At 50.3% G+C, this 18,324-nt stretch overlaps 1 protein-coding gene across 1 annotated transcript in view; it reads right to left on the reverse strand.

Moving 5' to 3' along the window:
* The window catches only part of Cngb1 (cyclic nucleotide gated channel subunit beta 1), a 60,842-nt gene extending 44,271 nt beyond the window's left edge, over positions 1 to 16,571 (reverse strand). Inside the window, exons 1-12 of the mRNA XM_055621605.1 lie at positions 16,544 to 16,571; positions 13,584 to 13,786; positions 10,130 to 10,187; positions 9,815 to 9,881; positions 8,756 to 8,873; positions 8,631 to 8,676; positions 8,022 to 8,058; positions 6,898 to 6,973; positions 6,183 to 6,222; positions 5,629 to 5,776; positions 4,194 to 4,269; positions 2,748 to 2,784 (exon numbers count right to left, since the gene is read on the reverse strand). Of these exons, the coding sequence (XP_055477580.1) occupies positions 2,748 to 2,784; positions 4,194 to 4,269; positions 5,629 to 5,776; positions 6,183 to 6,222; positions 6,898 to 6,973; positions 8,022 to 8,058; positions 8,631 to 8,676; positions 8,756 to 8,873; positions 9,815 to 9,881; positions 10,130 to 10,187; positions 13,584 to 13,778 (898 nt within the window). The 5' untranslated portion in view covers positions 13,779 to 13,786; positions 16,544 to 16,571. The remainder of the gene's footprint in view (positions 1 to 2,747; positions 2,785 to 4,193; positions 4,270 to 5,628; positions 5,777 to 6,182; positions 6,223 to 6,897; positions 6,974 to 8,021; positions 8,059 to 8,630; positions 8,677 to 8,755; positions 8,874 to 9,814; positions 9,882 to 10,129; positions 10,188 to 13,583; positions 13,787 to 16,543) is intronic.
* Positions 16,572 to 18,324: the final 1,753 nt, after the last annotated feature.

The following is an 18,324-nucleotide window of genomic DNA, read 5'->3' on the forward strand; positions in this document are numbered from 1 at the left end:
TCTATCTATCTATCTATCTATCTATCTATCTATCTATCTATCTATCTATCTATCTATTGAGACAAGGATTCTCTGGATAGGCCTGGCTGTCCTGGAACTTGCTTTATAGACCAGGCTGGCCATTAAAGATCCGCCTGCCTCTGCCTCCTGAGTGCTGGGATCACAGTGCACACTACCATGTCTGGCCTGAATGCTGATTTTGGTCATTTTTTTTACTAGCCACAGGGTCCTCCCCAGACCTAGCAGGGGACCATGCAGGGAAGAGGACATTTCCAGCCTAGGAAAACAAATATTCTGCTTAAGAATCAATCAAAATAAAGACAATTAGGGGCATCTGGGGCCTCAGGGTCCCTGACCAATTCCTCCATCCTACAACCTCAGTACCACAGGCAATGCCTATTCAACCCACCTCTTTTTAATGCCTAAGTATTACAGGGCTCAGGGGGTATACTTGCAATTCCAACAACTGGAGGCTGAGGCAGGAGGATGGAGAGTTGGAAATCAGCAAGAACTTGTCTAAATAAAGAAGACGTAAGACTTCTTTCAGACTTGTCCTGAGAATATCATGCAGCCACAGGTTTGAGGTACAAAGTCACACTCTTTAATGTCAATTACAAGGTCACAGTCCGTGGTGGTTCCTGACTCTTGGGAGAGAGAACTAGGGTAGGCCTTGGGAGAACTGTTTGTAGGGAAACTGTGTCTTGTGGCAGTGTGGATAATGCCAGGTACCCCTGTCCGATCATGCTCAGACATTGGACACTGAAGCCTCAACAGTAATTTCCATAGTCTCCCACCAGGACGTCCTCCTCCTTGCCTTTGTCTGATATGGTTGCTGCCCCTTGGCCAAGAGCCCCAAGAGGAAGCTCTGGGGTTGCACTTAATAACTCTGGCTTCCTCTATACTGCCTGGTGGTGCAGAGGGCTGGGGGGTTGAAGGAGTGTGGAGATTAGCAGTCACTGCCTCCTAAAAGGTCTTCTCTTGAGGCATCCTTCTGTCCTTCATCCATCCGTCCATTTGTCCATTGGCTCCCCAGGTCCCTTCTCCTTTGTTTCAGAGGCCTCCAGCTGCTGTCACCCCTGAAACAAAGGAGGTGATAGAAATATGGGCACCTGAGTGGACAGAGGATGGATGGATAGATGGATGGAAGGATGGATAAGTATCTAAGTGGCTAAGCCGAGGATGGATGGATGGATGGATGGATGGATGGATGGATGGACAGACAAGCATCTGAGTGACCAAGCAGAAGATGGTTGGATGGGGAGGCTAGGGGGCAGAGCAGAGGAAGGAAGTAAACATTTGTCCCCTGACCCTTAGCCACCCCATGTAGTAAGTTGAACAGTGTCCCTGAAAAAGACATGCTCAGGTCCTATCCTAGTCTATGTAAATGTTACTTTATTTGGAAATAGGGTCTTTGAAAACATGATTGACCTCAAGATCTCAAAGTAAGAGCCTCCTGAGTTTAGGAGGCTGCTTTCTACTCAGCAACAGATGCCTGTCCAAGGGAGAGATGAGCAGAGAGGACAGGGAGCAGAAATAAGGGCAGCTAGAAGCCAAGGAGGCCTAAGGTGGTCAGGAGAGCTGCAAGGATGCCCCGCTCCTAGAGTCTCAAAGGACTCTAGGACCCTGTCAGCACCTCAATTGTGGACTTATGCACATCTGTCCTAGCAGCCACAGGGGACAAACCTACACACGCTCCTGGTCTCTGTGCTAAGCCTGTACCTATTCATGACTGGTGCCCACCAAAGACCTGCCCTTTCCTGGATCTGTGGGTACCTGAGTGCAGCCAGCTGAGAATGCCACACCCTTCCAGAGAGCAAAGAGGAAGTCAGGAGGACCCGGCTCCCACCGGAGCCCTTTGCAGTGTGCAGACGCTCCCTGCTCCGGAAAATTTTGGCCCTTGAACTTCAGACTGACTGAGTAATCACCTGCCTGGCCAAATGGGGCCTCGTCTCTGCTTACTGACTTAGCGAACCAGGTGCCTCTGGTTCTCCAAGGTTTGCCCTTTGACCATGGTCTCCAAGAGCATTCTGAAACTGCTCTAATAGCCACAAGGTCCCAGCATCTTCTAGGATGGGCAGGAGTCCCAGAAGAAAGTGAGCGTGCCCCACCTAGAAGCTGGCCAGCTTTCTTCCTCCCACTGAGTGTTGTTCTAGTAACTGTCAACTCTCTCACCTCCATGGCCTGGACTGCTTGTCTGTGTTCCTGGCCACTGTGGTCACTCAGTTTCAGAATGCTCTTGGAGGTGGCAGCAAACATCACTATTTGGTGGTTGGATGTATGAATGAATGACTGATTATCCACTTCCAGTGGTACTGTCCCCGCCTGGCCTCAGCCTTCTGTCTTCCAATGGTGCTATCACATACCTTCCAACTCATCACAGGGGAGGGAATCCTGACGCAAGGGCCCTGGAGTCCCTAGAGTCTGTTTCCCAAGAAAATGCCATTCCTCACCTCTTCCCCAAACACACCTACACACCCAGCTTCCAGAGTCCAGTCCCCAGTTCTGGGGAGTTGCCAACAGGAAAGGGGTGTGGACTTGGCTTCACAGTTGTTTTCCTGATGAAGGCTAGAAGCCAGGGAGGAAACGCTGTAGCCACCAGCTCCGTTCCTGTTATCCAAAGGAACCGAGCACTAGCGGTCTCTCTCAGCTCCAGGTCAGGAGACCCTAGCTGTGCCTCAGACTCAGACCTAAGTATATCGAGCCGTCCTCCCTGAAATGAACATGGTACCCGTGCGCACGGTACTTACTGGTCTGTACATCACACGTAACAGGGCATCCAGGCTCCTACGTGGGGAGAAAAGAGTAGATCTGCCGTGGCTGCCTGGCCTGCCCCCTCCAGTGTATATATTTCCCTTTCCCACTGGGACCTGCAGAGGATGCATTGTCTCAGCTCCCTGCTCCCACTTGTTCTCCTGAGGTCGCTCTGGCCCCTTCTCCCTCCAGGACCACAGCTTGCTCCGACTTGTGCTCAGGCTGGACTGCCTCTCTTCTGCTTGCTCTATGAAATGGCCACCCTCTCCTTCCAACAGCTGGAAGTCTTCTCCATACCTTCCCTGCTTCCCCTGCTGCCTGGGTCCTCAGGGTCCATTGTCAGCAAAGCTTCTTTATTAGCTAACGGTTCCTACCTTCCAGCCCTTTTTATACTTGAAAAAAATCTCTGAAGCCAGAGCTCTCTGCACCATCAGAGACAGCATGATGAAGGGTATGAAACATAAGCCTGCCTTCTAGTACCTCTTCTCGGCCTCTCTCAGCGATGAGCCAGCTAGGAGGAGAGGGATTCGTAGAACTGGGTGTGGACCCAGGATGTCTGGCTCCTGGCTCACCTCCCGTGAAACAGAGAAGGAAATCTCTGCTGGGCCTAGAGCCAATGAGGGAAGAATGGGGTACTTGGCTCCATGAGACGCCCTGAAACAGCTACAGCGAAGTGCCTGCTCAGAGGTGTTGGGACCCAGGGGCCCTGAGCCACTCCAGGCCCACCTCTCTCTGGCTGAAACTTCTTACTCTCAGAGATCTTTCCTTTGTTTTTTCACAAGCTAGGTGGTAGCAGAATTGTTCACCTATTTCTCAGGGGGATAAAGTAAAGACCGGGTCAAATGACATTTGCCCTGGGATATTATCTCCCGGAGAAATAGGTGAACAATTCTGCTAAGCCTGAGAACAGGCTTCCCACTTCCCAGGTCTAGATGCTTCTGCGGAGACGTGAGTCATTCCCCCAGAAAAGAAAATTAGGCCCTAGAATTTTGATGAAAAAAAAAAAAAAAAAAAAGGAAGAGATGATCAAAGCCCTGGTTCCCCATCACCCACGTTTGGGTCCTAAGCTGCCAGGAGACAGTGAGCTTCCTGGGATTCTGGAACTTTCCTGCTCTCTGAATCCTTGTGCATCCTTGGGGGTCACTTCCACTAGCAAGCTTTCCTTGATGCTCTGGGAGGCTCTATCTCTGAGCTCCTATACTCCCGTAGAAGTCCCTAGCCTGTAAGCTCCTGGCTGATGGCCCAGCACTGTGGCTGCAGTGCCTGAGCAAATATGTGCACAACAGGCAGGCTTCAAGGCTGAGCTGGCATTGACGCCTCCCTTCTTGCTGGGTCCCCAACCCCAGGAACACAGGCCAACCATCTGACCCTTATCTGAGCTTCCAAGACCCCTCCCTCACTACCCCCCAGCCAGGGCCTTGTCTGCCTGGCTGTCTACTCACTTGCTCCGTGGCTTTCCCGTGGAACACGGGCTGTGGCAGGGCCATCTCCAGCCTGTGTAGGAGCCACTCGATCAACCTGTAGTGGAGAGATGAGCCCAATCCAGGTGAGAAGACTTGGGGTGAGGAATCGAGGCAAATAACAAGCCTGCCCTTAAGGCAGGTCATGTCAGAAGCCAACTGTGGGTCTCTAACACGGAGGGCCCCTTCCCCTCTCCTCATCTTTCCCAGGCAGCCGTAGCAGGTAGGTCATCTCAGCTCTCATCTGCACCTCACTTCACGTATGCATTTCCAGTCTCTCTCTCTCACACACACACACCCCAGGGTATGAGCACTGGGCAGCACCCATCCGGATTTTAAAATGCATGTAGCCTTTGGTCCAGTAACCCCACAGGTTTACTCCTTGCCACCCAATAGGGCATGTACAAGGTTTTTGGTTGCAGGAAAAATGTGAAAGGATTCTAAATGCTCCTGTGTGGTTAAGTAAACGAAGCATTATGTAGCTCTTTGCAGTGACTGAAAGAAGTAGAACCGGTATATAAAACCACCTCTGAAGCCAGGTGTGGTGGCGCATGCCTGCAATCCCAGCACCCTGGGAGGCAGAAGCAGGTAGATTCCTGTGAGTTCGAGGTCGGCCTGGTCTACAAATTGAGTCCAGGACAGCCAAGAAACCCTGTCTTGAAACAAACAAACAAACAAACAAACAAACAAATAAAAAACACCTCTGAGGGGCTTTGTAAAAAGTGTGTTGTATGTATGTGTGTGCAGTTTATACACATGAATAGGTGTGTGTATGTCTGTGCAAGGGTACAGACACCAGAGAAGGATGTCAGGTACCTTCCTCTATCTCTGCCTTGTTCCTTTGAGCCAGGGTCTCTCCCTAAACTTGAGGCAGAGTGTCTGCCTAACCTAGAGCTCAAGTCTTTTCAGCTAGGGTGGTAGCCAGCAAGCAATCTTCCTGTCTCTATTCCTGGCCTCCGTGCTGGGCTTGCAGGCCTGCACAGGACCACAGCCACTTTGACTTGGATGCTGGGATATGAATTCTGGCCCTCAAGCTCATGAAGTGAGCTTATACAGCAAATACTCCTAATCACTGAGTGTAAAAAGAAGATGTAAAAAAAATACGTGTAATTTTTTTTTTGATAGAGGTGTATGTGTGTGTTTCCCTTGTTTTGAGGCAAGAGCTATCTATAGAGTTCAAGTTGGCCTTGAACTTATGATGTTCCTGATGCCTAGCTTCACGAGATTACAAGTGGGCACTTAGTACATACTTCAAAAGAAAAAAAAATGCATACTCCCCAGTCTGACTGATGGAGGAAGATGCTGATGAGGCTGTGTTTCCACCCAAGTGAATGTTTTTAACTTAGCAAATTAGTATCAGACTAAAGCAAAGCACTGAGCCTGCCCTTGTAGGAGGTGTGGCTTTTAGAGGGCTCACCTGACAGGGTCTCCAGGTGGTGGCAGGGAAGAGGCTTGGAAGCCAGGCTGGGGCTCTGCTGCAGGCTCCTCCTCAGGTTTCAGGGTTCCAGGATTAGGCTGGGAGGAGCTCTCTGTGGGCTCCATCTCCAGTGGGGGTTCTGGAGGATCTGAATGGTAGGAGAGGCAGCACTAAAGACCCCTTAGCAGGGCTTTATCCAACCCCTCCTGGGTATAAAGGGCCAGATTGGGATAATTGACATGGATGGGTAAACAGCCCCTTCCGGACCCCTCTAACATCAAATAACCCAGGAAGGGCAAGGGACAGGACATATCCAAGCTTGTGAAGTCCAGCTTACTCAAGCTACTGGAGTCCCATATCTGACTGAGGAGGTATTAGCAAGGCCTGAACTCTCCCCTTGCCTGGATGACAGCTAAAGCTTCCTTGAGACCACACACACACACACACACACACACACACACACACACACACTTTTTCTCTCTGTGTTTCTCTCAGGCTCCCCCTGGAGCCCACCCTCTGACCACTTAGGAAGCCCCTCCACTCCTTCTCTATACCTGGGTCCAAGACAACAGCCTCGGGTTCAGCTTTCCAGGCCTGGATGACAGAGATGAGACATGGTCAAAGTCAGCCCTGCACGTACCCCACCTTGACTAGCCATGTCCTGGCCCCATGTGCTCACATACGTATGCATGTGTGCATACACACGTGCGTGATGCTGGTGGCTGGGTTACGATGGTCCATCTCCTTTGTTAACCTGATTCAGGGTCACCTAGGGGACACACCTCTGGGCAGGTCTTTTAGGGTTTAACTGAGGAGGGGTGACTCGCTCTGAATGTGGGCGGCACCATCCCCTGAGCTGGGGTTCCAGACTCAACAAAAATGTTTAAGAAAGAGACAGACAGACAGACAGACAGACACCCATCATCATTCACTTCTGTCTGCTTCCTGACTGCAGATGCAACGTGACATGTTGCCATAGTTTCCCACCATGATAGATGATACCCACTTTAACCCATGAGCTAATATAAACTCTTTAAACATCTTTCGCCAGGAATTTTGTCTCATCTCCAAGAAAAGTGATTACTGCAGTGGCTCTGTTTGGCTCCCGAATGTTCCTAGGCCCTAGTCAGTCACTCTTCCCATGAAGGACACTGCAAGGAAAAGATCTACCCTCAAGTGGATGTTGGGGATTGGCCAACTGGAGTGGGCAGCTCTCTGGGCCCCAAGCCTCCCCAGTGGTCAGCTACCCACCCCCAACTCATCACTTACCTGAGAGGGTGTAGGGGGCTGAGGCAGCACTTTCTCCAGGTTCTGCTCAAGCCACCTGAGCAGCCACAGGCTGGGCCTATAGAAGGGTCAGCGGTCAGCAAGTGGGTAGCCTGAAATCAGGTCCATCAGAGCTACCTTGGCTAACCACCAGGGTCTAGGGCTACCCAGCCTCCTCTGCCTGGAGAAAGAGCCAACGGTCTAAGGAGTGAGTGAGTGACGGGTTGGATGGAAGGAGGTGGTTGGGCGGAAGGCGTGAGTCTGGGTTTCTTGCAGAAATCACAGAATGGTTCTTTGGGCTGATTAGGGACATAGCAACCTAGAAACTTAAAAACTGGCAATAGGTACTTTTTAAGGACTTTATAACAAATCCTTGGTTTCTAGACTTTGGCTTTATTTTTATTTATTTAAAAAAACGTATTAATTACACTTTATTCACTTTGTATCCCCTCTGTAGCTCCCTCCCGGCTTTATTTTTATTTGTTTGTTTTTGTTTTGCTTTTTGGGACAGGGTCTAGCTATGAAGTCCCAACTGGGTTCAAATTCATGATTCCCCAACCTCAGTGCTCCAGTTCTGGCATTATAGGTCACAGCTATGTGCCCTGTGTCCAGCGTGGTCTGTGGCTTTTTTTAAAACACAGGAGGCTCCGCAGTTAGACCAGGCAGAAGTGGCTGAAACTGGGCAGGGCCCCTCCCTGAGCACACTCCTCAGTGTGTCATTGTCCCCACCTGGCCTGACACACTCACTGACAAGGGCAGCTTCTTTTGAAAAGTCATAGGCTGTGACACTGAGACAACCAAGTTCACATGCCCCCCACCCCGTCCTATGGGGATCCAAGCCATCCTGTTTCAGATGCCTCATCGCCCCCATACTCCCAGAAGTCTGTCAGCACAGAGCTCATCCAGGCTCCCTTTCCTTCTCAGAGGTGGCCTGGTACAGTCCCAAGCCAACAGCAGAAAGCGTGGGCAGCCCAAGACGGCACCCTAGGCTACAGATAAGAAAAGCGAGATCGAAAAGAGGGAAGGGACACCCTTCAGGTCACACAAGCCATAGGTGCTGCTCTCAGCTCTATGCACGCTGCTTGGCCTGCTACAGACAACAGTGACCCTTGCTGGCAAGAACTTACTCAGTGTCTTGAGCTTCATCTGAGCCATCAGCCGACCCTACAGAGCCAGGAAATAAAGGACAGGGAGGCAGGATGAGGAAAGGTTTCTCAGTGGGTCCAAATCTGCACTTAGAGACTGTCCTGGCTGCAGAGAGACAGCAACTGCATATCTCAAAATCTAGAGGAAAGGCTGGCTGTTTTCACCAGGAAGATATGAGACATACCTGAGGAAATCGGTAGGGTTTATCCTGATTACAAAAGCATTTGGATAATGAAACATACATTGGTAGCAATTAAAATGCATGATGCTTTATATGTGAACGGATTGAAAAATATCCATGAAGTCAATGGAGAAAGAAGAGGCAAGGTAGGAAAAAGAAAAAGGGAGCAGAGAGGAAGGGAAAGAGGAGAAAATGAGGGGAAATGAAGAGAAGGAAGTTGGGAGGGAAGAGGGCAAGAAAGAGAGCAAACATCTGCCTGGAGCAGCACTGACCACTCAGCTCTGGCCGTCCAAGGCCAGTGGGTGAGCCACTCTCATGGACCATGGAAACTCTTCCCACTGCTGGTCCCATCCCAGTAGCCCCTTAGAGGTTCCCACCCCTGGAAAGCCATCTGCCTTTTTTTACTTACCTGGGTTCCCAGTGCCACAGGGCCCCCGGATCTGTGCTCCACCCTGCTGAGACAGGCAGACATTATAGAGAGTCCAAGGAGCAGCCTCCCTAGGCTCTACAATCCCCTGATGACCCTAACCCCACCCTCGGGTCACCCTGCCCTTGCACCTGATCCGGGTCTCCCAAGCCGCTGCTACAGACGGGCTGTGGCACAACCTTCTCCATGCCCTTCCAGAACCAGCTCAGCATCCAGGTCCTAGGGCTGCCAAGGGATTAGGGACATGAGTCTGCTCTCAACCCCTCACCCCATCAGAGTGACTGTCCATAGTATCACAAAGGATTTGACATGAATCAGACTCCCATAGTGAGTCTCTAAAACCTCAGTCCCTCTCTGAAACACACAAGGTACCCTCCAGTCCCTAGCCAAAAAGGCCAGGAAGACCTTTGGGACCTGCCCTCCAGTTGCTCCAAACAGCACAAGCAATCTCTCTCTACATATACCCCAATTAGCTTGTCCCTGCCAGCATCCTCACGTTTGGTGCTCCAAAAGGATTCCCTGAGAGCAGTGGTTCTCAATCTGTGGGTCACGACCCTCAAGGCTCACAGGACCCTTTCAAGAGAGTTGCCTAAGACCATTGGAAAACATAGATATTTACATTATGATTCATAACAGTAGAAAAATTACAGTCATAAAGTAGCAACAAAAACGATGTTATGGATGGGGGGTTGCCGAAACATGAGGAACTATATTACACAGTTGCGGCATTAGGGAGGTGGAGAACCACTGTCTTAGGGTATCTCTGGAGGCAGAGGCAGAAGCTGATCAGTTCCTGTGGGGATCCTAAGTCCCAGCCTCTCATTAGCCCCAGCCCAAGATCTGCTTTGCTGGACAAACTCAGCAGACTAGAATGGCTGACCATGAGGACCATGGGCTTCACTGGGAAATCAGCAGCTCCAGAACTAACTCGTGCATCATTGGTACCATTCTGGCTCCCCCACATTACCGTGGCCTGCCTGCCCACATTTCCATGGCCATCATCCCCACAGTGCTCAGAACACTTCCAACCTCCATAAAAGCTCCCCTGCCCATTTCCTGATGCTCCGTGCCTCTACTGACCGGCCACAGACCTGACTCACAGCTGTCCTCTCCATGCTAGTGCTCCCTGAAGGGGGCAGTTGGGAGGGGAGAGGGTGATACGGAACCTGTTTACCGTGGCAACATCAGTCTGGGTCTGGAAGGTGGGCTGAGGAGGATCAGCTTCCTGGGCCTCTGGAAAAAAAAAATCTCCATATTTCAGATGTGGACCCCAGAAGGTCCATTTCTCCCTTGCTAGGGAGATCAAGAAGTCAGAGACAGGGCAGAAGGAGGGCACCGAGGGGTTAAGGGGTGAGCTTCTCAGCCTAGCTCACTCCAAGCCTCCCTGAGGCTCTACTTCATCATCTGTGAAGTGAGCTGCTGCCAGGCTCTGAGAGGAGACCCCTAGCCCCTGCCCAGCCAGCTTGGGTCCCAGCACTCACCTTGAAGACTAGGGCCTGTCTCAACCACGTCGTCCCCTTTCACTGGCTCCTCAGGTGGCTGTAGGGTTCAAACAGGAATTAAGCCTTGACGAGGCTGGTGCAGAAAGCACAGCTCCGCATCGTTCTAGGGCCCTGCAGCCCCAAAGTTGAATGACGCGTTTCAGGATCATCTCTGAACCCCTGCTGGCCTTACCCTCCATCAGGGCCCTTCCTTCCTCACACCTCAGGGGTCCTGCACCCAAGCTGGGGCCTCACCTTCTAGCCTCATACCCCCCAAGGAGCTGTTCCACGTTAGTGGCCTGAGATGAGGGAAGAGCCATGGGGCAGACTGAGGAACAGAGGCCCACAGATGCTCCGGGGTCAGGCCTCTTCCTCCTGGTGCCCAAACTTTCCTTCCTGCCTCTGCTGTTTGCCTCTCCCCTGCCCCCCACCACCTCTTCTCCCACACACCATGTGCAGTCATAGGCAATTTCACATGGGCCTCCACGCGGATGCCCACAGGTGTATATTCAGACCTGGGCCTGGAGGACGGTGGGCAAGAAGACAGATTTCTGGGCCTCTGGAAAAGAGCCCCATACTTCAGATCTGGTCTCCCAAGAGGCCCTCTTCTCCCCGAGGTCATAATTATGTCTATGCACATAGAGACGTGAGCATGCATATCTTTCTTACTATTGCGCACACAGCAGTGGTATACATGTATGCACACATATAGAAAACCAGTGCATTCATACACATATACGTGTATCTACTTGCACACATACATGTCAGCAATACAGCTATGTTCATATACACACATGCATGTACACACATGTGCCTAGATGTGTCAGTGTATAAACACATGGACATGCGTGCATACAGATACATTTTCATATGTATAAAGACAGAAATTCGCATATATACATGTATGTGTGTGTTCAGTCACATAAACAGGCATTTGCACAATTATGTAAGCATATGTATATGCACACGTACACAAATACAAATACGCACACATCTAAAATATACACAAGTGTACCTGTGGCGTATAAAATATGGATGTATACAGACATGCACAAATGCATGATCAGACAAATAGATGCAGAAACACAGAAGCTCACACTCAGAAATCTGCACATTCACATGGAATCGTGCGCACATGTGTGCGTACCTGCATACAAATACACCCCCATGGGCATCCATACCCAGTAAAAACTTTCTTTTTTCATCCAGAAATACCTTCCCTCCGCAGCCCCTCAGTTAAAACCCCGGCACCAGCCTCCGTGTCTAGGGAGCATGCCTCACCAGCTTCCAACTTCACAGGCGAAATGACCCCGGCTCGTGAGCTCCCGCAAGAGCTTTGAGAGCAGGGCTGGAGCTGGGTCCCTTCCTAGCCCTGCCTCCTGGCAGAAGGAGCTCGTGGGCCCTTGTGTGCCGACCCCCGGGGCAACGCCTGATTGATTCCTCTTTGTGCCTTTTGCTCTGAGCTCGGGGGTCCAGCATCAATTAGAAGCTAAGTGAAATCTGCTTAATTGAGCTGCTAAATTAGTTGTCGCCAGGCCCAAGAAGGGATGAGATGAGGAGCTGGCAAGTGCTCATATGCTTGACCGAACATTCTAGAAAAAACGTTCCTCAATATGTGGCACATGGACCCATGCCAGCCTGCAGACTGCTAACTGGCCCATGGTGATTGAACAGTTTGGATCAAAAATCAAGGGTTGGTGGATGGCGCGGTGGGTAAAAGCACGTGCTGTCGACCCGAGGACAGGTCTCACAGGAGAGTTACCCTCCGACCCCTACACGCGCATACACAATAAGCAAATGTAACAAACTATTAAAAAGTCCATCTCCTGTCTCAAAGTGTATATACTCAGTGGAACGCTAATCTTTTTAAAAGTTGTTTGTTTGTTTGTTTATTGGCTTTTTGAAACAGGGTTTCTCTGTGTGGCCCTGGCTGTCCTGGAACTCTCTCTGTATATCAGGCTGGCCTGGAACTCCAATACCTGACTGCCTCTGCCTCCTGAGTGTCCTCTCACTGCTGGGCTTTTTTTTTTTTTTTTTTTTAAGATAATATATCTATATAATTTCTTCCTTCCCTTTCCTTCCTCCAAACCTTTCTATAGACCCCTCCTTGCTCTTTTTCAAATTCATGGCTTCTTTATTCATTGATTGTTATATACATATATGTATATGTCTGTACCTCCACATTCCTAAATTCACAAATCCAACCTGCTCAGTCTGTATAGTGTTGCTTGTGTGCATGTTTTCAGGGCTGACCCTTTGGTAGTGGAGAACCAGTTGGTATGCTCTTGGGAAAGACTAATTTTCCCTGCTCTCAGAATTCCTTAGTTGCCTGTAATTCTTGTGTAGGGTTGAAGCCTCCCCACCCTTGTCCATTTTAGCATGTCTATTGTCCCAGCACCCATCAGGCAGCTCACAGCTATGTCCGGGAATCTGATGTCCTCTTCTAGCCTCTGTGGACACTGAGCTTATGTGAGCGCGCGCGCGCGCACACACACACACACACACACACACACACACACGTATAATATTTAAGATGAATCTTTTAAAAATACTGTTTCTTAAAAGCTATATTAATTTTTTACTTCCTGTATTGAGAAAGTCTTTCTATAGAAGAAGTACCACCAAAAGGAAGTGGGGTACGCCTATTCTGAAGCTTTTTTCTGAATCTCCTCACGGGATGGAGATAAGTGGATTGTGGACCAGAGTCTAGAGGGTCTCTTCTCTAGACTCCAGGGGCTGGCAATCCGGTCAGAGGCTACTCAGAGCCTGTTGCTGGTATCATAAATAGTGCGTGTTACGCAATGCAAGCTGGTATTTGATGTGTGCACGTTCTTGGGGAGTGTGGTCCCGTGTACCACGCCTATGTTAAGAGGGCAACCTCAGGTGTCTGTCCTTGTACCTCCTGTCTTGTCTTGAGGCGGGGTCTCTTTGCGCTTTTTCAATGTGTTAGCCAGGCTAGCCGGCCCGGGAGCATCCAGAGAGCCGCCTCTCTGCATCCACCTCCCTGGAGAAGCGCTGGGAATACAGATGCTTGTGCGACTGCGTCCAGATTTTACATAGATTCTGGGGATTTCAACTCAGGTCTTGGTGCTTCGCCGTAAACGCTCTTACCCTCTACGCCACCTCTCCAGCCCCGTGAATGAATTTTGTCAGCACACAGCCGTGCTCTCATTCCTTACGCCTTCTATACAGCCGTGCTCATGCTCTAGACGGCAGGGCTGAGCAGCTGAGATGGCGTGGCTCGCAAAGCCTGTCTCACCTTGCACGGAAACAGCCTTGAGCAAGCCTTGTGTGGACCTGTGTGGCTTCGTTAAGATGTGCCCTGAGCCAGTGGCCACATTTCCTGGCTGGCTCCCATGTTCTCTCTTGAGAAACCCCGTGGGGAGCAAGTGGCCCAAGCTGATGAGTCCCTGGGCAGCAAGGCCAGCCTGCCCTCCTCACCCTCTCCCCTCACCAGGCTCTGGACCTCTGGCGCAGCCTCTTCAGGGGCTGTTTCAGGTTCCGGCTCTGGTTCCGGCTCAGGCTCCGGCTCAGGTTCTGGTTTTGCTTCAGGTTCCAACTCTGGTTCTGGCTGTGGTCCTGCTCCCTCGTCGGTCTTCTGAGGGGGCCCCGGAGGCTGAGGCAGCACCTTCTGGACCCAGCTCAACATCCTGACACCTGTAAGTGACAGAATCTTTAAGCCACCGCAGTGCTCACAGGAACTCTCCTCATTCACGGCCACTTCAGGGGTTGCGCATGCCCTTTGCCACGCCTCATCTTTAAAAATTATTTCAGCTGTATGCAGTGGCTGCTGAGGGTAAGAGCACTTGCTGCTCTTCCAGAGGATGCACACTTGTTTCTTAGCACCCATGTCAAGCAGCTTATTAAGCACCTGTAACTCCAGTTACAGGAGGTCCAACACTTTCTTTTGGCCTCTGTGAACACTCACACATACCTGGAATACAGAAGCGTACAGAATAAAAATAAATATTCTTCAAGGTTTCTGAAATTATGTGCTGCCCTTTTTCCACCCCGGCCCCAGACACGCATAACTGCTCCCCGCCCCTGCATTCTGGATTCTCGAATGTGACAAATTTCTGTATCATGTGTGACCTTTGAGCATGACTTCTTTCAGTTAGCCTATGCATCTGAGATTCCTTTGTAAGTGTTCCTGTCACTAATTCGTTTGTTTCTGTTATGGAGTAGTATTCTCTGATATGGATCTTGCATGCATACCTTGCATCTCCGTTTCCAAGCTGAGGAAACAGTTTTTTTTTTTTTTTGGGGGGGGGAGTGTCAAATAAATCATACATAAATTTTAAAAAAGTATTTCTTCAAAAGCTATCAGAGGCTAGCCATTGAAAAGAATCTGAACGTTCCTTGTGGGTGAAGTCTGTATTAAGTAAACTGTAATGCAGCCAATAATGGGATATAGGGAACTGCTGAAAAGAAGCCCATTCGTTTGGACAGGCAATGCTCATGCTCCAGTGTGGTCATGAGCAGATCATTTAGACTCCCCAAGTCTCTGTTTGCCTATCTGCAAAGTGGGGGCACTGAAGCCAGGCGTGGTAGTGCCTACTTAGACTCTAGCACTTGAGCAGTGGAGGCAGAAGAAACCAGGCTAGCCTGAACTAAAAAAAAAAAAAAAAAAAAAAAAAACCAGGAGATATTTCTAGTCCCTACCTTGTGGGCAGAGTGTGAGAATACAATCCATTAAGAAAGTCAGGCATGGTGGCACAAGTCTTTGGTCCCAGTATTTGGGAGGCAGGGGCAGGCAGATCTCTTGCAAGTCCCAGGCCAGCTGGGTACACAGTGAAACCCTATCTCAAAGCAAACAAATAAACAAAAATAAACAAGGAAAAATTGATAAAGGCAAAATTCTCAGAACAATAACTGAGTCCCCACTTAATTTTGAGTTATCTGTTCAGATATCAGCTGCTAGCCAGTGATTGGCCCATGCTGAGGGTTAACGGCTGGTCCAGGCCACAGGGACAGGTACTGAGTGTGAACACCGATTGTGGAATGTCATGTACTGCTGAAGCCGATGACAGAAAAGTAATACCAGGGGCTTATTAATGGGAAGTCTGTATTGTGTAAGATAACATTAGCCGGGTGATGTAGTCTCAGCTCTCAGGAAGCAGAGGCAGGCAGATTTCTGTGAATTTAAAGCCAGCTTGGTCTACATAGCAAGTTCCAGATAGACAGAGCTACACAGTGAGAGTTCTCTCAAAAATAAATAAAAAAAAAATAACAGCACTTATCATTTTTTAACCTTGAAGATAAAATGCCTCTGTCATAGTTGATGATGACGTTTCAACCAATCTTGGTGAGACTGAATTCTTGCAGGGTGGCCTGGCTCAGTTAGCATCAAAGATGGCAAGATTGGCACAAGGCCACCCAGGACACAGGCCTACCCAAGGTTATACCTCCCTGCCTGTCTCTGCCAAGACCCTTGAAAATAAAGTAGCCCCTGGCCAGGGATCCCTGCCCCAGTCCAGCTTTCCAGAACCCACTGCCAGGCCGCTTGACTGACCCAAAACCTTGACCTCTGCCCCAGCTCTGGCTCAGCTTCTCCCAGGACAGCCTCTGTGGGGGCAGAGCTTAAGTTGCGGAGGCAGATCGGCCTGCAGAGAAGAAACTGGGGACAGATACAACCACTGAGTTCTTCTAGTTCCCTGCTGGCTGCGGGGTGTGGACACAGTGACATTCCTCCCAAGGTCATGCATTTGGAATGGCAGAACACACAGACCCCAGCCACTGGCCAGCAGCCCTGAGAACCAGACCTGAAGAAAGCCCTCCTTGACACCTAGTTCTTACACCCCTCTGATACCACTCATTCTCCGGACCATCTCCTACTCCCTATAAAGGGGTTATCCATCCCTCAGGCCAACAGACTTGCCTAAGATGATTCTGGCCAAGATGAACTTACTCTCAGATCTGCCCTGAGTCCTGACTGCCTTCTCTTGACTTTCCGCTGTCGGACCAGGGGGTAACAATCCTGGCTTGCATTTCTGAACTGTCTGGAGGCCATCTAGGGAAGCAGCCCACTAGCCCAGATTTCCTCTGGATGGGAATTTGGAGGCCCATCTTGCTAGCCTCCCACTTTGAAAGGGGAGCCTGAAGCAGGAAGAGGACTTAGAGGTAACCACCCCAAAAATCTGTAGTGTGGACCACCAGCATTCTGATAATATTCTGAAGGATCTACAGAAAATACAGATTCCTAGGTTCCCCCAGACCCTCTTGGGGTGTCAAATCCACATTTCTCAGGGTGCCCTGAAGATAGCAACGTCTAAGCCACAGAATAGACTGTGCGTGCGGAGGGGACACCATAACTCTCCTGCCTGGTCTGTTTCATCACCTCAATGCCTTGCTATAAGCTGAGTATGGGGACTCCCCCACGGAGTCCCATGGAGCTCCCACTTCATTTTGAGTTACCTGTTCAGATGTCAGCTGCTAGCCAGGAATCACCTTCTCAATGCCCCTCAGCGGCTCAGACACAGCCTGTCAGACACAGCCAGGATTAATTGGCACTAGATGGGCGGGTGCAAAGGATTAGCATGTGTAGCAGGGGATGGGGGCAGGGTAGAAAGACGGCTGGTGCCCAGGGGAGCCAGCAGCCACCCAAGTGTCCAGCAGGCAGGATCCTAGATACAAGGTTTCGAGCCCTGTGAGTTGCTAGGGAACCTGCCCCAGTGCTAGGGCCTGGCTTCCCACACGCTCTGACAAAGCCAGAGAAAGGCTGCAGGACAAGCAATAGCCTGGATACCTGTGTGATTCTGGAAGACATCTCAAGATGACAGGAGCCCAGCAGCTCAGTCAGGGAGACAAGAGTGTGTCCTTGCTCTCCAGCCCTGGTGCTGGGACTCAGCAGGATCTCTGTGGCGGAGAGTCTTTAACAGCTTGAGCCTTACCACCCAAACCTTGGCCCAGTACAAGGCTTTAACCAAAATCTGTATTTATCAACATCGCCGGAGAAACAGAACCAAGAGAGTATGAAGTCTCAGGACCAGAGAACCTGGGATATAGTCCCTGTTAGAGGTCCCAGGCCTCAGCATCCCTGAAGAATGGCTGGTGCAAGAAACAGCATCCAAAGTGGCCAAAGGACCCAGAGTCTGAGATCCAAGGCCAGCAGCAGCAGGAAGAACCACACCCTGCTAAGGAAGATGAGTTTCTTCTCTTTCCACTTTCCTGTTACTTCCCAGACACTAGCCGAGTGGATTTTTCCAACCCACACTGAGTCTTCAGTTTTTATGACCTCCATGACAGTTTGCCTGTAACCACATTCCCAGATACACCCATAAGTCATGCTTCACCAATGATCTAGTTCCTAACCAGCCAAGTTATACCCAAAATTAACCGTCTTGACCATTACAGATTCCAAGGCCTGGCTTATAACTGACTGCATTGGTAAACTGAGGCTGGACTCTCAGGAGAGATACCGACCCAGGAGGTAGAGGGGATGCAAAGGTCAGTGGCCCAGGGGAGGGGGGCTCCGTGATATAGCAGCACCTGGGTCATTTCTAGGGTCACGAGATGTTCAGTGAGAGGCAGAGATTTAACCTGACCATCTGGAGCTCTTACTGTGTGCCTAGCTGTGGGCCAACCCTTGGCATGTTGAATGAAACTGGTTTCGGGCTTCCTCCCCAGCCCATTGTCCCACTGCATACTGTAATAGAACACCTTAAACCCAGCAATTACAAGCAACAAAAAAGTACTGTTCACTGATGCAGTAGAAGATCAAAGCAAGAGAAGAGGCCGTATCTGGGAAGCACCTGTTGGTCCTAGGTGGTGATGTCTGTCTGACTCCTAGCCATGGGCACCAAGCTTGTTTCCACTTTGGACCATAAACCACATTGCTCTGAGCATCTGCATGCAAGGCTTCGTGGCACCTGTTCACCGAAGTTTACTCTGAGGGACCAGTGAGGTCATCAGGCTTACTTACAGAGCATGGGTGAGGGCTATATTTCCAGAACGTGGGTGCTCCTCCCCCAAAAGTCTACACCAGAAAGTCTTTACCCAGCAGGAATGAAGACTTTCTTTTAGTTGCACAGATGGAGGTTCCTGGCTGCCCCACCTGATGGGGGTCTTCCTTCGTCTTAGCCCCTCCAAGGCCACATTTAGTTAGACCAGAGTTGTCTATGTCAGGTGGTAGGGGGCGGCTGCATACACCACACACACACACACACACACACACACACACACACACACACACACAC

Source organism: Psammomys obesus, unplaced genomic scaffold, assembly GCF_907164565.1.
Source record: "Psammomys obesus unplaced genomic scaffold, mPsaObe1.curated_primary_1811, whole genome shotgun sequence".
NCBI classification, from domain to species: Eukaryota; Metazoa; Chordata; class Mammalia; order Rodentia; family Muridae; genus Psammomys; species Psammomys obesus.